The sequence below is a fragment of the Symphalangus syndactylus genome, chromosome 7 (genome assembly GCF_028878055.3).
Source record: "Symphalangus syndactylus isolate Jambi chromosome 7, NHGRI_mSymSyn1-v2.1_pri, whole genome shotgun sequence".
NCBI lineage: Eukaryota > Metazoa > Chordata > Mammalia > Primates > Hylobatidae > Symphalangus > Symphalangus syndactylus.
This window is the reverse complement of record NC_072429.2, coordinates 86,472,746-86,485,290: the sequence shown is the minus strand read 5'-3', so window position 1 is coordinate 86,485,290 and position 12,545 is coordinate 86,472,746. Positions and strand designations below refer to the sequence as shown.

Here is a 12,545-nt window from a genome sequence, read left to right as displayed (position 1 = left end):
CAGCCTGGCCAACATGGTGAAACCCCATCTCTACTAAAAATACAAAAATTAGCTGGGCGTGGTGGCAGGTGCCTGTAATCCCAGCTACTCAGGAGGCTGCAGCAGGAGAATCGCTTGAACCCAGGAGGCAGAAGTTGCAGTGAGCTGAGATGGTGCCACTGAACTCCAACCTGGGCAACAGAGTGAGACTCCATCTGAAAAAAAAAAAAAATTCTCTTTCTTCTAGGTCACAGTGATTCACATTTTGACCAAAAATCAAGTATAGACAATAAGAGCAATTTTAGTATACTCAAGATGAGAAAAAGAATTCTAGGTTGAGTAAAATATTCAAGGGTTATTTAGCCAATATACAAAATGTGTACATTCTGGTGCATATATTTAATGCTGCCAAAATATGATCTCAATCTAACCTTTCGATATGTTCAACTCTTCATGTTATGTTTTTTTGGCTAAATGAAGGCAGTCACTCACACAGGATTTTGTATTTATTTTATGAATTACCTTTCTTCTTTTGGGCTTTAGGTGTATGCTTATAAATTTTTATTTATGTGTTTATATGAACATACTCATTGATATTAATATAACAAAAATGCTATCCATCTGCTAGAATTATATTAAAAGAAAGTACATTATGTGAGAAAGAGAACAATGAAATATAAGTTTGGACTTAAGTTTTATTAGAAAAGGACATTTCTTCAAAGAAAGTTCAAACTATATCTTGCGATAAAGGACACAGCTGAAAGCTAATATATCTATGCTATAACAGGACAGCCCGCTTAAAGCAATTTGATGCTTATTCAGTACATTCAAATGAGTTTTTAAGATTATGAAGCCTGCCTTGTCTTGCCAAGGATAAATGAATGGTCTGCTACTCAAGCAACTGTGTTGTTTCATATAAGGATTATCATCCCTTCTCCTAAATTATTAGCTTATGAAATTGAAGACAGTGTTTTGGCAGAAATTAAGTGAGGTTCCAGGGTTTGTTTTCCCTGCAGCCTGACTGATAATACAATTAAAACCACCTTTAATAGTCAGAACACCTTATTAAAAATAAACATCATAATTAAGTAAATATCTAGATTTTAAAAGATCTATGCTTTTCTGGTTTCAGTATTAAGTGGAAAAAATTTATAAAGGGATTCTGATGTTCCTTAATAATATTTTCAAATATTAATGACTTTGCTGTCCATAATTCTTCAGAAAATATTGTTAGTCCCCTCATACCCTATAAACATTTTATATTTGTGTTTTATACCAAGATAAGAAAAGTACTCTTCTCTTATATGCCCTCTAATTGCTAGCAATCACTGACCTTTTTACTACCTCCATAGTTTCTCCATTTACGGAATGTCATATAGTTGGAATCTTACAGTGTTTAGCCTTTTCAGATTGACTTCTTTCACTTGGTAATATTCGTTTAACTTTTCTCCATGTCTTTTCACTCATTTATTTTTACTGCTGAATAATATTTCATTGCCTGGATGTACTACTGTTATTTATCCCTCCATCTACTGAAGGACATCTTGTTTGCTTCTAAGTTTTGGCAATTATGAATAAAGTTGCTGTAAACATCCGTGTGGATGTTTTTGTGTGAATACAAATTTTCAATTCCTTTGGGTAAACATGAAGGAGCATGATTGCTGGATCATATGGTGAGAATATGTTTAGTTTTCTAAGAAACTGCCAAACTGTTTTCCAAGGTGGCTGTACCATTTTATATCCTTACCAGCAATGAGTGAGAGTTTACGTTACTCCATATTATCACCATTTTTTTTTTTGGGGCCATCCCAAAAGGTATGTGGGTGTGTCTGTTTGGTTTTTAAAAATCTGCATTTCTTCTTCAAATATTTCCACATCCAAAAGCTATTTTTTGGAATGACAAAATATATAGTAAACCAAAATCAAAGGTGGCGAGGGACAAAAGACTATACACTGGGGACAGTGTACACTGCTCAGATGATGGGTGCACCAAAATTCCAGAAATCACCACTAAAGAACTTATTCATGTAACCCAACACCACCTGTTCCCCCAAAACTATTGAAATAAAAAAATAAAAAATTTACAAGAAAAAATATATTTAATGGTTAAAGCCTTTACTTCTACTTCTTGATACCCTACCTGGGGATTCTACAAATCCTAAGAATATATGGTAGTTCTCAGATATTATTAATACAAGTTGTTATCATTTAAAAAAAATCTCCATTTCTTCTTCAAATATTTCCACATCCAAAGTGTACTTTTTTTGGAATGATGCAATATACAGTACTTCAAAATCAAAGCTGTAAAAAATGATTATAATTTTTATCACATAGTTAAGTCTAAGATAAGGGCTCTGGTGTCAAGTAGTCTCAAGCTTTTAGAGTACAGCTAACCATGCAGTTAACTATAGGCAATCAATCACAGGAGCCATAAGAGCTCTCAATAGTCAAAGCTGGGACAATTTTAGCAAATAAATAAATGAAGTATAAAATAAATATTCAAGAGGCCATACTATATAAATAAATAAATTAATAAAGACACCTATAAAAATCTCCCTTATAGAATAATTCCTAATAATTGATGTGCATGTTCTGCCCTCAAGAAACTAAAGCATAAATCCCTACTCCTGAAGTGATAGATGTGCAAAGCTACGTCCTTTCAAAGGGTACAGTATGAAAAGAGAGGGAGAGATGTTTACAGCATACAGTGGAGAAACCCAAGAAACACTACCTTATTCAGGTGACCAAAGTTAACATCAATGACAATAAGTCATGTCCATAGTCTGCACCCTTAATGGGATGGCATTTTCCTCTGTTGTCTTCCTCCAAAAACATAAAATCCCAGTGTTAGTATGGGAAAAACATCAGACAACTCTCTACTGAGAGATATCTATAAGATATGTGACCAATATGCCTCAACGCTGTCATATATATAAAAAGTAAGGAAAGTATAAGAAAAGGTCATGGCCAAGAGAAGCACAAGGGAACATGATTAATATTATATCATGTTCCTTGAACAGGAACAGGCCACTGGATAAAAATTAAGGAAATATGAATAAAATATGGACTTCAGTTAATAAAGTATCAATATTGGTTTATTAGTGCAATGAATTTATCATTCTAGTGTAAAATGTTAATAATATAGAAACTGGGTGCAGAGTATGTGAGAAGGCTCTATGCTATCTTTGTAATTTCTCTGTAAATCTAAGACTGTTCAAGAATTTTTAAAGGGGTTAGTTAAAAAATTAACTTGCCTAGACACTCACATTCAAAGGTAAAAATTATTATACTGGATAAAAACTTACCAGCAATATATTGTTTATATGAACCCATTTACATAATAGAACAAATTTAAGTTGAAAGTAAAAGGTGAGAAAAGGTACAGCAAACACTATCAACCAGAAATCTTGGTTGCATATATAAATACTAGACAAGAAGGGTTTAAGGATAAGGATAATTTAATATCAGAGAACACAGATTTAAAAAAATAAAAGTTGGCCGTGCGCGGTGGCTCAAGCCTGTAATCTCAGCATTTTGGGGGGCCGAGGCGAGTGGATCACCAGATCCGGAGATCAAGACCATTCTGGCTAAGATGGTGAAACCCCATCTCTACCAAAAATACAAAAAAATTAGCCGGGCATGGTGGCGGCGCCTGTAGTCCCAGCTATTTGGGAGGCTGAGGCAGGAGAATGGCCTGAACCAGGGAGATGGAGCTTGCAGTGAGTTGAGATTGAGCCATTGCACGAGTGAAACTCCATCTCAAAAAATAAAATACATAAAAATAAAATAAAATAAAATAAAATAAATTTGGTCGGGCGCAGTGGCTCATGCCTGTAATCCCAGCACTTTGGGAGGCCAAGGTGGGCAGATCACAAGGTCAGGATATCAAGACCATCCTGGCTAACACAGTGAAACTCCGTCCCTACTAAAAATACAAAAAATTAGCCAGGTGTGGTGGCAGGCGCCTGTAGTCTCAGCTACTCGGGAGGCTGAGGCAGGAGAATGGCGTGAACCCGGGAGGCGGAGCTTGCAGTGAGTCAAGATCACGCCACTGCAGTCCAGCCTGGGCAAGGGAGCACGACTCCATCTCACAAAAATAAAATCAATCAATAAATAAAAGTTAAAAAGGAATGTTTTATAATAATAATGGCAATCTTTCAACTGGAAGACAAAAACAGTTATAAATTATTTATTTCTAAAATGTAAACTGACCAACAAGAATTGGCAAGGATATATATACATTTTTGACAAGAGTGTAATTGGTTTGTCAATATCTACTTAAGCTATATATGTCTACCTAATAACCCTCCAATTTCACTTTTTTTTTTTTTTTTGGGTGCAGTGGCGCTATTTCGGCTTACTGCAACCTTCGCCTCCTGCGTTCAAGCCATTCTTCTGCCTTAGCCTCCTGAGTAGCTGGGACTACAGGCACGCACCACCATGCCTGGCTCATTTTTGTATTTTTAGTAGCAACCGGGTTTCACCATATTGGCCAGGCTGGTCTCGAACTCCTGACCTCGTAATACGCCCACCTCGGCCTCCCAAAGTGCTGGGCTAATTTCACTTCTTAGTAAATAAGAGAAATGTATGCATACAGCTATTATGACATGTGTAAGAGGGGCTGGAAAAGACTCTCTAAACAGGAATAGAAATGAATAAAAGCAGCTGTCTGAGTAGAGGAAAACTTGAGAGAAGCAGCGGAACTCTTGCTTCAGATCACGCGATTCTAAGGCGAGTTATGTCAGGGCACCTCAGAGCATTCGGGATTTGGGCCAAGGCGACGAAGAATCTCGTCCGGGTCGACCTCATACGCACAGGCGCAGGCGCAGCAGGAAGTTCTTCCGTGCCAAGTTGTGCTTGTAAAGAAGCGGTACTTCCTCTGACTCTCCGGACACAACTTCCCCTCAGGAGGGAGAACTTCCATCGAACGAAATGGAGAGCAAAAGACCGCGACTGCTGGAGGAAGCAGACAAGCAGAAAAAGACAGTCAGAGCGGGACTGAATGCACCTTCCATGCTACGAAAGAACCAGCTAGGTTTCCTCAGATTCGCCAACTATTGCCGTTTAGCTCGCGAGCTGCGTGTAAGCTGCATGCAGAGGAAAAAGGTCCAGATTCATAGCGGGGATCCCTCCTCTTTGGCAAGCGACCGATTTAACCGCATACTGGCGAATACCAACACTGACCAGCTCTTCACAGTGAACGAAGTCGAAGCTGGAGGCTCCAAGTACGGCATCATCACCATGCGAGGCCTGACGACCCCTGAGCTCCGGGTATACCCTCACAAAAGCCTCTACGTCCCTAATCGGAAGGTGAATTCTATGTGCTGGGCCTCACTGAATCACTTGGATTCCCACCTTCTGCTGTGCTTCGTGGGACTTGCAGGTATTCCAAGCTGTGCCGTGCTGCTCCCAGCGTCACTGTTCGTAGGTAGCTACCCAGGAATACGTCGGCCTGGCATGCTCTGCAGTTTCCAGATCCCTGATGCCTGGTCCTGTGCCTGGTCCCTGAGCATCCACGCATATCACTGCTTCAGTACAGGCTTGTCTCAGCAGGTCCTGTTGACCAACGTGGTAACGGGACACCAGCAGTCATTTGGGACTAGCAGTGATGTCTTGGCCCAGCAGTTTGCAATCATGACTCCTTTGCTGTTTAATGGCTGTCGCTCTGGGGAGATCTTTGGCATTGATCTGCGCTGTGGAAATCAAGGCAGGGGGTGGAAGGCCATTTGCCTGTCCCATGATTCAGCAGTGACCTCTGTGCAAATCCTCCAAGAAGGGCAATTCCTGGTGGCATCAGACATGACTGGAACGATCAAGCTGTGGGACTTGAGGGCCACTAAATGTGTAACACAGTACGAAGGTCATGTGAATAACTCCGCCTACCTGCCCCTGCATGTGAACGAGGAAGAAGGAGTCGTGGCGGCCGTGGGCCAGGACTGCTATACGAGAATCTGGAGCCTCCGTCATGGCCACCTGCTCACAACCATACCCTCTCCATACCCCGCCTCAGAGAACGACATTCCCAGTGTGGCCTTCTCTTCTCGCCTCGGGGGCTTCCGAGGAGCACCAGGGCTGCTCATGGCTGTCCGGGAGGACCTTTATTGTTTCTCCTACGGTTAATTCTTCAGGGTGCAGCCCGGAGGAACGTGGATTTGACTTAAAGGAGTAAAGAGTATCGTATTACCGTTTCTATGAGCGCGTTTTAAGAGATGTTCGGTGTTTGTAGATCCCATCCATCCGGCTGCTAGGGGTAAGGTGCTGTTTTATGTGAAGATAGTTCTGTAAAGTTGTTTCAGTTAAACTGGGCTTAGAGAGCTTGAAAGTCCTTTTCATAAAAGATAACTATTTCCTTTTCTTGTTGAATACCTTAGAATAGTTATCCCCCCCCTTTTTTTTTTTAACAAAAAAATACTTTTCTAAGGACTGAAGATTGGCAGAAACTAAAATAAATTAAAACTACTTTCACCAGAAGCCTTTTAGAGAAGCATGAGACTATTTGACTAGTCCTACCTGGGTTCCAGAAATACATACATCATCTGTACTTGAAGAGGCCAGTGGGAAAGGAGAGGAGGGGGGAGGTCATTTATCTGGGTCTCTACAGAAGTTTTTAAGGCTACATTTTGGAATCATTAAACTTGGCCTTCTCAAACTCAATAGCAGATCTCTGAGATTCTCCTTTTATTATTTTCCATAGGCAATGGGAGGAAAGGTGGATCTTTTTAAATAATAAAAGTTTTAAACAGTCCTTAACGTGCTTTTGTTGAGGCATCTTCCAGAATGTAAGGTACAGCAGCTCCGGTTTCTATTATTGTGACTTGAATGTCAGATTCAAGGGCTCAGTGTCAAAGATAATTGGCTTTGACTTTTTGTAATCTAGGAGCGGCAGTTTGTGAGATGTTTATTCAAAGTGTTAGCCTGTTTTTCTACCAACAATAAGCTAGAAAAGACAAAAAAAAAAAAACCAAAAACGTGTAATAAAGTTATTGGCTACTGCTTAATAGCGAAAGCCTGGAAATGATCTGACTTTACAGTATGCTAAGATTGATAAATAATTTGTGCTGTAATCATACAATTGGATAAAGCGTAATATAAAATAAGGCACAATTGCTATATGAAACTGGATTAATCTCAACATGATTGTAAATGTAGGTAGAAATGAGTACAAACTGATTCAGTTCTAAAGTTCAAAAGCAGTAAAAGCTCATCTATGGTGATTACAGTTGAATAGTAGGTATCTCTGTGGAAGGAAGAAAGGATATTGTTTGTTTTTTTCCCTTTTATTTTTAGGATATTGTTTGGGAAGTAACATGGGGAAACTTTAGAAATGCTGTTTTCTTTTTCTTGATTCTTGATACATACATATTTTGTATGTCTATACATGTCACACTTTATATAATACCTCAAAAATAAAAATATGAAAACAGTACACTGTTCTAGTTGGTCAGGCAAGGGAATGATGATGGCTTGGACCTGACTATGAGAAGTAGAAATAATCAGAAAAATAGAAATGATTGCATTGGAAGATCATTCGAAGGTATTATTAGTAAGACTTGCTGATGAGAGTAATTTAGAAAGTGAAAGACAGCATAAAGATTGCAGCTTTTTTGTTAACTTTAGGACTGGTGGATGGTTGGTGTCATTTACTAAAATGGGGAGGATTTGAGGTGAAAAAATTTTAGGTGAAGAGAATAATGCTGAGTTTTAGGCAACTATTAAAACGTCCAATTCTGTAGATTGGAGGTGATGTCAGGATATAAATGACGTTAATGTAATATTACATATTGATAGAGGAATAGATCAATAGAGAAGGTACAAAAGAGTGGTTAGGTGCTTAGATTTTTGAAATCAGTTAAATTAGTTTTTGATACTTGATGTGTGACAGGAGAAATTCTGTAAGCTGTACTTGTGTGACGGGAAATTGTGTAAGCTGTACTTGTTATTTCTTTGTAAAATGTCTTAGATAATAAAACTAAATCATAAAGTAGATATTGGTTTAAAGGATGTATACATTGTCCCTTTTACATTGTAAGCATTCAATAAGAACTAGCTGCAGATGTAATTTTTTTTAAAAAGTCCAAAAGCAGCTATGGGCAGTTGACAAAAGAAAACGTAACGACTAAGTAACTTGCGAATCTGTTTACCCTCACTTGCAAATAAAATAAGTGCAAATAAAGCAATGATTATGTATTGTTTTCATTCATTATTCTATTACAATTTTTGTTTGTAGCAACTTTATTTATAATTACCAGAAACCAGAAACAAACAAGATGTTCCTCAAAAAGTGATGGATAAACAAACTAGTATACATACTTTTACTTAGCAATAAAAATAAATGAGCTATTAAGCTGCAAAAAGACATGGAGGAATCATGAGTACTTATGAAGAAGCCAATCTGAGAATGCTATGTATGTATAATTCCAACTATATCGCAGTCTGGAAAAGACAAAACTATAGAGATGGTTAAAAATATCAGTGGTTTCCCAGAGTTCAGCAGGAGGGGAAAGAGGTCAATAGGTGCAGTGCAGGCATTTTTAGGGTAGTGAAATTATTCTGCATGATACTGTAATGATGGATGGATGACGTGCAGTGTCAAAGCTCATAGAACTGTACAACACAAAGAATGAACCCTAATGTAAGTTATAGGCTTCACTTAATTACAATGATCAATATTGGTTCATCAGTTGTAACAAATATGCTACACTAATGCAAGATGTTAATAATAGGGTAAGTTGCAGAGTAGAGAAGTGGTATATGCTCAGTTTTTATACTGTTCATACTATCTGTTCAATTTCATGTTAACACTTCCCTAAAATAGTCTATTATTATTTTTAAAAATAAGTTATGATCACAGAAACCAGAACAATGTGGAGCAGGTTGTTCTTGGGTTGGATGACATGTACACTTGAAAAATCCATCAATAAGCATCACTAAGATTGACAATGTCCATGAAGAAGATAAACCTTCCCTTCAAGCTGCAAGCAGAATCAAGTTCAGGTCCTGTTAGCTAATGATGATGGTGATATAAGACTTAAATTAAGGCATTAAGGCCTATTATTATTACTTTTCTTTTTTTTTTTTTTTTTTTTTTTTTGAGACGGAGTCTCGCTCTGTCACCCAGGCTGGAGTGCAGTGGCGCGATCTCGGCTCACTGCAAGCTCCGCCTCCCGGGTTCACGCCATTCTCCTGCCTCAGCCTCTCCCAGTAGCTGGGACTACAGGCGCCCGCCACCACGCCCGGCTAATTTTTTTGTATTTTTAGTAGAGACGGGGTTTCACCATGGTCTCGATCTCCTGACCTTGTGATCCGCCCGCCTCGGCCTCCCAAAGTGCTGGGATTACAAGCGTGAGCCACAGCGCCCGGCCTATTACTTTTCTTGAGACAGTATCTTGCTGTGTCACCCAGGCTGGAGTGCAGTGGCATGATTTTGGCTCACTGCAACCTCTGCCTCCTGGTTCAAGCAACTCTCCTGCCTCAGCCTCCTGAGTAGCTGGGATTACAGGCAGGAACCACCATGCCTGGCTAATTTTTTTAATTTTTATTAGAGATGGGGTTTCACCATGTTGGTCAGGCTGGTCTCAAAGTCCTGACGTCAGGTGATCCACCCGCCTCGACCTCCCGAAGTGCTGGGATTACAGGTGTGAGCCACCGCACCCTGCCTAATATTTGTATTTTTTAGTAGCGACGGAGTTTCACCATGTTGGCCACACTAGTCTTGAACTCCTGACCTTAAATGATCCACCTGCATAAGCCTCCCAAAATGCTGGGATTACAGGCGTGAGCCATTAAGGCCTATTATTATGCAATGTCTTGAAATCTAGTGAAGCCAAGAGGAACTCTGGTGGCCTAATGAATATTTTTCCTTCCCACTCTGCTCCTATAGATGAGTGTCCTAGCCTGTTAACCCTTTTTATTAAGGGGACTAGGCGCAGTGCCTGCTTATTTCTGACAAGCAGGTTTACGTTCCTGCGGGCCCATGGAATTATTCAAACAAGCCAATCCTGTTCTCCCACAGCAAACGAGTCACCTTACCATCTTATAACTACAAAGCCTATCTCCCTGATTGTTTGCTTTGTTCTCAAATGCAAACCTGTATGACCCTGTGCAATGTGTAATGTCCTCCTCCCTCAGGCTGTGAGTATATGTGACTAATATAAACTGCTACCAATCTCATCTGTCCAGGGGCCAGCCATCTCTATAACCCTAGAGTTAGAATTCTTCCCTCACCAATGGGATGACTAAGAAGAAATTAAAACAGAAGGGTCTTATCTATGAGTAAAACAATGGTTCCGGAAACTGGAACCCCTAATGGGCTTAGGCTACTCAAAATGTCTTACAGGAATTGGAGAGAGGTCACAGAAATTTGCTGATGCACACCACGGACACCTGCCAGCTGGTAGAGTTGAAATTGACTTTGTCACAGGTAGTAGTGGCTACATAACTCTGGTAAAGTCCTCGGGCAGGTGAGGACAAGCAACTTAGCTCCAGAAAGTGTTCAATATATCCAACACTCATAGGAATCTCCCCAGTATGCATATTTGGATGAATGAGATTCAGTTGTAAAGGCTACTTAAAGAGCATCTCTCTGGTGTGTGTCAGGTTTTGTTTCATTCCTTGCGTTCCTGAAGTCTTTCTCCAGTGTGAACTTTCTGGTTCCAAATAAAGTTCAGTCTTTGGCTAAAGGCTTTCCCCAAATTCATTTTATTTATAATGCCTATCTGGATTGTGAAATTTCTGCTGCTGAATCAGAGCAGACATTTGGTTGAAGCTTTTCCCACGTAAGGCTTTTTTCTCTGTAGTAAACTTTTTGGTGTCAGATGAGGTTGAACTTTTTACTAAATCATTTCCAACATCTGCCTTACTCATAAGACCTTGCTGCATACTCTTGTGTTGAAAGAGGCTTAGAGATATGGTTAGAGAATTCCCCACATTCACTTCATTGCATTAATTAAGCCTTTCTTCATTATGGATACTTTGATGGTTAATAAGGCTGGAGATGGAAATTTGGAAAAAAAATTTCCAAATTTGCTGCATTCTAAATGCCCTTTCGAATTCTTCAGTGTGAACTCTCCAGTGCTTAGGAGGTGTGTGGTTGCGGATAACTGATGTCTCCCATTTGCTACACTCAAAAGGCCTTTCTCTAATATGAACTGTTTTGTGTTGAGTGGAGTTGAAGCACTGGCTTAGGAAATTCCCACAGTTGTTTGGCGTATAAGGGGTTTCAGTGTGAACTCTCGCCTGTATGATAAAGTTGTATTTATGATTAAGTAATTTTCTACATTTGCTGTTTTCATAAGGATTTTATTCAGTATATATTCTCTGGTGCTTAACAAGTATTTATTGTGATTAAAGGCTTTCTGATGCTCAAGACTTCTGCAGTGCCTTTGTCCAATGTGAAAGGCCTCCTCCCACCTGGTGCTCCTGTGTTGCACCCCTTCCCCACTGTGAGTGACCTGATGCTTGAGAAGACCTGAGCTGTTCAGAAAATCCTTCTTACCCTTTCTATATCTGAAGGGCTTTTATGACAGGTGGACTCTGCAGTTCTTCAAAACTCAGTCCCCGCTGTCTTTTCTTATTAAGGGCTTCTCCCCACTATGCAGCTTCCAGTGTTGGTAAAGGTTTGCTCTGAACCAGAAGCCTCTCTCATGTATACAGTATCTTTCAAACTGTACCACACATTGCACTGGAGTGGGCCTTCTGGGTAGACATTCCTGTCATGGAAGCCTTGACATGTGACACTCCATGTACAAAAACACTGTGTTCAAAAGGTGCTTTCTTAGGTTTCACTCTGCAAACAAGCAGGTCAGGCTCTCTCCAAGCAGTTTTTGCCGTGGCTGAAATCCTGTCCACATAATCAGGCACTTCCATAACAAAATACCACAGACTTGGTGGCTTAAGCAATAGACATTTATTTTTTCACAGTTTTGGAGGGTGGAAATCCAAGATCGAGTTGTCAGCAAGTTTAGTTTCTCTTGAGATCTATCTCATTGGCTTACAGACAACTCCCTTCTTGCTGTGTACTCACGTGGCTTTTCTGTGTGTGTCCAATCCTGGTGTCTCTTCCCCTTTATATAAGGATACCAGTCCTACTGAATTAGGATCCCCACCTTAAGGCCTCATTTAACCTTAATTAACTCTTTAAAGGCTCTGTTTCCAAATACAGTCACATTGGGGGTTAGGGCTTCAATATATAAATTTGTTGGGGACACAATTCTGTCCATAATACACACCTAGGACTCTCCTAACCACTACAGTTGGATAATTTCATGGGACCAGGAAGGTGCTAATATGTATGGCTCCTAAGTGCTCCTGCAGTTATATTAACCTAAATTATAAGAGCCAGAATGACTGCCACCACACTTTTTTTTTAAGGTAGAATTTGGTTGTAAATGGGAAAGGGAAAAAGTGCCCCTATACATAGTTGTGAGAAATGTATTAGATACTCCTAGAGGTTGACTTAGCAAGACGTAGCAAAATTTTAGAACTTTTCATAATTTTAAAATTAAAGTAATTTCATTTCTAGGAATTTGTCTGCCCCAAATTAATAGACATACAGAGATATTTATTTT

General features: G+C 39.6%; 1 protein-coding gene across 1 annotated transcript; it reads left to right on the top strand.

The window, feature by feature from the left end:
- The first annotated feature begins 4,842 nt into the window (after positions 1-4,842).
- DCAF4L2 (DDB1 and CUL4 associated factor 4 like 2) lies at positions 4,843-8,152 on the top strand. The gene has a single exon (XM_055284846.2). The coding sequence runs from the start codon at positions 4,912-4,914 to the stop codon at positions 6,097-6,099; it is 1,188 nt and encodes a 395-aa protein (XP_055140821.1). The 5' UTR covers positions 4,843-4,911; the 3' UTR covers positions 6,100-8,152.
- Positions 8,153-12,545: the final 4,393 nt, after the last annotated feature.

Bases quoted from the DNA above. Each gene is read 5' to 3' on its own strand.
- DCAF4L2 (XM_055284846.2), top strand. From the start codon at position 4,912: ATGGAGAGCAAAAGACCGCGACTGCTGGAGGAAGCAGACAAGCAGAAA.